The sequence below is a fragment of the Charadrius vociferus genome, unplaced genomic scaffold (assembly GCF_000708025.1).
Source record: "Charadrius vociferus isolate BGI_N301 unplaced genomic scaffold, ASM70802v2 scaffold174, whole genome shotgun sequence".
Lineage (NCBI taxonomy): Eukaryota > Metazoa > Chordata > Aves > Charadriiformes > Charadriidae > Charadrius > Charadrius vociferus.
The window spans coordinates 2,633,819-2,637,559 of NW_009648441.1; the positions used below are offsets into that span (position 1 = coordinate 2,633,819).

The 3,741-nt window shown below is 38.0% G+C and overlaps 1 protein-coding gene across 1 annotated transcript in view; it reads right to left on the bottom strand.

Annotated features, from left to right (window-relative positions):
- The window catches only part of FHOD3 (formin homology 2 domain containing 3), a 363,610-nt gene that overhangs the window by 121,549 nt on the left and 238,320 nt on the right, over positions 1-3,741 (bottom strand). Inside the window, exon 7 of the mRNA XM_009885444.1 lies at positions 2,069-2,163. Within this exon, the coding sequence (XP_009883746.1) occupies positions 2,069-2,163 (95 nt within the window). The remainder of the gene's footprint in view (positions 1-2,068; positions 2,164-3,741) is intronic.

The window sequence follows — 3,741 nt, forward strand, 5'->3', positions numbered from 1 at the left end:
TCTGTCTATGGCAGGGGGGTTGAAACTCAATGATCTTCAAGGTCCTTTCCAACCTAAACCATTCTATGATTCTATGATCTATCCGTACCTCAGTAATAGAAATGAAGAATCAGCATAAGATCTAACAGATCATAGGAACTAACCTAAGGAAGGTAACAAGGTTATACTGGAACTACACATAAACTTAAGTATTGGGATCAATCTCATTTCAGAGATTCATAATGCCTAAATCCCCCCAAATTCAGAGAGGTTAAATGAAATGTCAGCATAAGTAAATTGGTTAAGCATCAACAAAAGAGTGGGAGAGGATGAAAGGATCAGAGCAATTCTTATGTCTGAACAGATGTGTTTTCTGCTCCTGAGCAGGAAGGAAAGCACTCTGTAAGTGCATACATGGAGAAAGAAAAAGGAGTAGAAGTACACTTCCTCAACACAAATCCCTTGTGAGGACTTTGTCTGCACTGAAAATTTCAATGTTTCCCTGCCTAGAGAAGCTGAAACCATCTGAGCCTTCTTTGTATTCTCTGTGGGGGAAAAAAATTACAACTGTGACATGCTGCTTGCTGTTTTCTCTATAATCATGAAAAAAATCCCATTAAAAACATCATAAAGCCGTCCATAAGCCAGATCATAATTACAAGTGTGGCATTGTGGGATTCCTCCCTTCCTTGATCTTCATAACAGCTTTGCTCCTTTGACTGACTTTTTGTGTGTTTTTAAAGAACTACCTCTTCCTAAAAATAGCTTTAAATGTAGTTAAAAACTCAAACTAAAGGAATCAACTAAAGGATGATAAAAGAGTCAACATAGAAAAACATTTTTAAAGAAGTCAATTACCAGCTAGATTAAAACTGCACAAATGATGAAGAGAATTATCTCAGAAAGAGGAACTGGTACACAGAACAACAAGGTGTAAAATGGAGATGTTAAAAACTAGTCGCCTTGGCTTCAATAGCAGCTACAGACAGAAGGATACAAAACTGGTGATGCCTTTCAGAAAGAGTGCATCAATGAGATAAGGTGGTCTTTTAAATCAAGAGGATCCTTACTACCTTGTCAGCAGGAGCAAGGGTGGCTCTAAGTAAAATTACAGTGACGTCAGTGATGTCACGGGGCGACATTAGTCCCTCTCGGGCACCTTTGCAGCCATTAGGAAATTATTTTATCAAAAGACCCCAAAGCAACCCACGGCTCCAAAAATGTAGCCATGAGCACAGTAAGCTGGCAGCCTGATTTATGACCTCCCCCGACACTCAGAATCTTTAGCTGAATAACGAATAACAATAATATTCTGTAGTACTCTGGCCTATTAAGTAGAATCATAAAACACATGGTTATTTTGATTTGCTAGTAGTATGTTGATCTTCTGTGCTCTTTGAAAGATCAATTTTTAATTTTAGTCACCCTAAGATTTGTTTAGGACTAGACATTAATTTTTAAGGAATTTACACTAACAAATTTCTAACTTTTACAAGCCTTTCGCTTTCTCCCTCCTCATAGCATAACTCAGTACTTTGGAAAACGTGATTTTACTGCAAAACTACTACTCATAATACAGAACACCAGAAAATATAAGGAAAGAAAAAATGTAACCTCTTTTTTTTTTTTTAAGCAGAAACCCTCTTACTAGCACTCATACCTGTTAAATTCATCATATTTGGTTTGCAGTAAAAAAAAAAAAAAATTTAAATAATCTGAACTAGAAAATTGTGCACAATGCAAGCCTTTTTTGAGCATGTGATTTTTTCACCAGTACTTGCTTTCTTTCTCCCCTCGGATAATGTGTTGAGCTAGCTTGTTGAGTTTTGCTTTGCACTGCGTTGTCAGCGTTGGGAGAGGAGCCATGTCATAACATGTTTCTGCACAGCACCTAGCAAAATAGCAATTCTGCTCCCCGCTGCTGCCCCTGGCTGACTGCAACACAAGTAGCAAGAGTGTGCTGACTGATTACAGCTTGTCCAACTTCTCTGGAACAGGTCTCCTGTGTCATATATTCTCAACAGGGAAGATCACTATACAATGGAAAATATTAACATTTCCATCAGTTATGCTAATAAAGTCAACAAACCTTGTTAACCAATGTCATTGCATAAACCAGTAGTTCAGTATCAACCCCATCCTTCTCCTCCAGGATCTCCATGATGTTGGACCACGGCTTGGACCCTGCAGGAAAAGCAGAAATCATTGATGATGGTGATCCAAATGGAAAGCTGTTACATCAACATTTACCCAAGAGGTAGTACAACAAAGCGGAACAATGTCACCAGGTGGAAGATCAAGATGAAAGATCCAGCTTCCTCTGCAGTCTCCCCTGATTCAGAGTGAAGTTAACGCAAGTAATGAAAGCTACAGTGCACCCTGATGTGGGGATCTAAAATATGCCACGTGGTCATTCCCCAAAGGTACTTCACTTTGATGATGAAGGAAGCTTTGTTAGCCCAGTTCGATTGACACTGAACTTCTAAAGTTCAGGTGGGAATAATTTTACCCCACTTATCATAGGTTCACATCGGCATCGAGAAATCTTCAACAAAACCCTATATGCTATGCTTTCAGTGCATTTGTTGCTCACATTCCCAGTGATATTACTGAGTTACACTGCATTAAGATAAGTCCTATTAACAAAATAGTGTAGCAGAGAAACAGTTTTCTCAAATTACAGGCTGTGTGTCTTGGATAAAAGAAATGATCAATGAGGGGAAAAGATTTTTGCTGTGGTTCTTAGTCAAATTATTTTAATAAAAATCCCATCTGCAGAACTTTCAGATTCACTTCTCTCATTTTTCCACTAAGTAAGGTCAAAAATTGTGCTTCTAGTTATGATCTATTTGCTTGATTTGCATGTTGATTTGCATTTGCATGATTATCTGATAGCCTAAACCCAAGTGGCTTAGTGAATTATTGTGCCAAAAATGTCAGAGAGGCAATGCCAGCCGGACTGAAGAGAACCTCTTGTTTGGAAGGTACCTTGTAAAACCATCCTATTTCATTTGGCTAAAAGGCAGATGGTTGCATTTACTAAAGAAAAAAACCCTACATAACTATTTTGTCTAGGAAAAGGAAGTAAATAATGAAAGACTATCATTCAATGTTTTGTTTGGAGTAAAGTTAAAGGTGAGGAGGATGAAGCAGAAAGCTAACCCTAACTTATGGAATCACTTGGAGATACTCAATTCAACGACACAAGCATAACTACAAGAGTCTTTGAATTTCAGGGGGAAAAATACTGAGTATTCCAAGAGCCCACATCCCCTAAACACTACAGGGATGACGACAATGTGAGTATAATCAGGCAGTGAAATGCAGATGTTTCATCACCGTAACTTGTTGCTGACTGACCAGTGACCCCGGTGTTAAAAATCTGCATTACTCTCACAGTGATAATGGCCCTTGTTTATTCATGCTGATAGTATATATATACATTGCGCTGTGTGGAAAAACCCATCTATTAATGAACACACAGACAGCAATATTTCTCCTGTTTTCTTTTCCCTTCTTTCTGAGACATTCTCTGATCTTGACTACTGAATAATAAATCAGAGCTTCTTTATCTTGAGCAAAATCAAAGGAAGTGGGGATTCGCTCTCAGCTCTTCAAATGTATTTATGTGCATTACTAATTAAATACTAATTCAAATACACAGCTGTAATGAAAACAAACTAGATACCTCTTTACCAGATTCTCTATAGTACCAGACATTTTGTGCAGTACATGTTCAAAAGACATGTGGAACAAATTCAC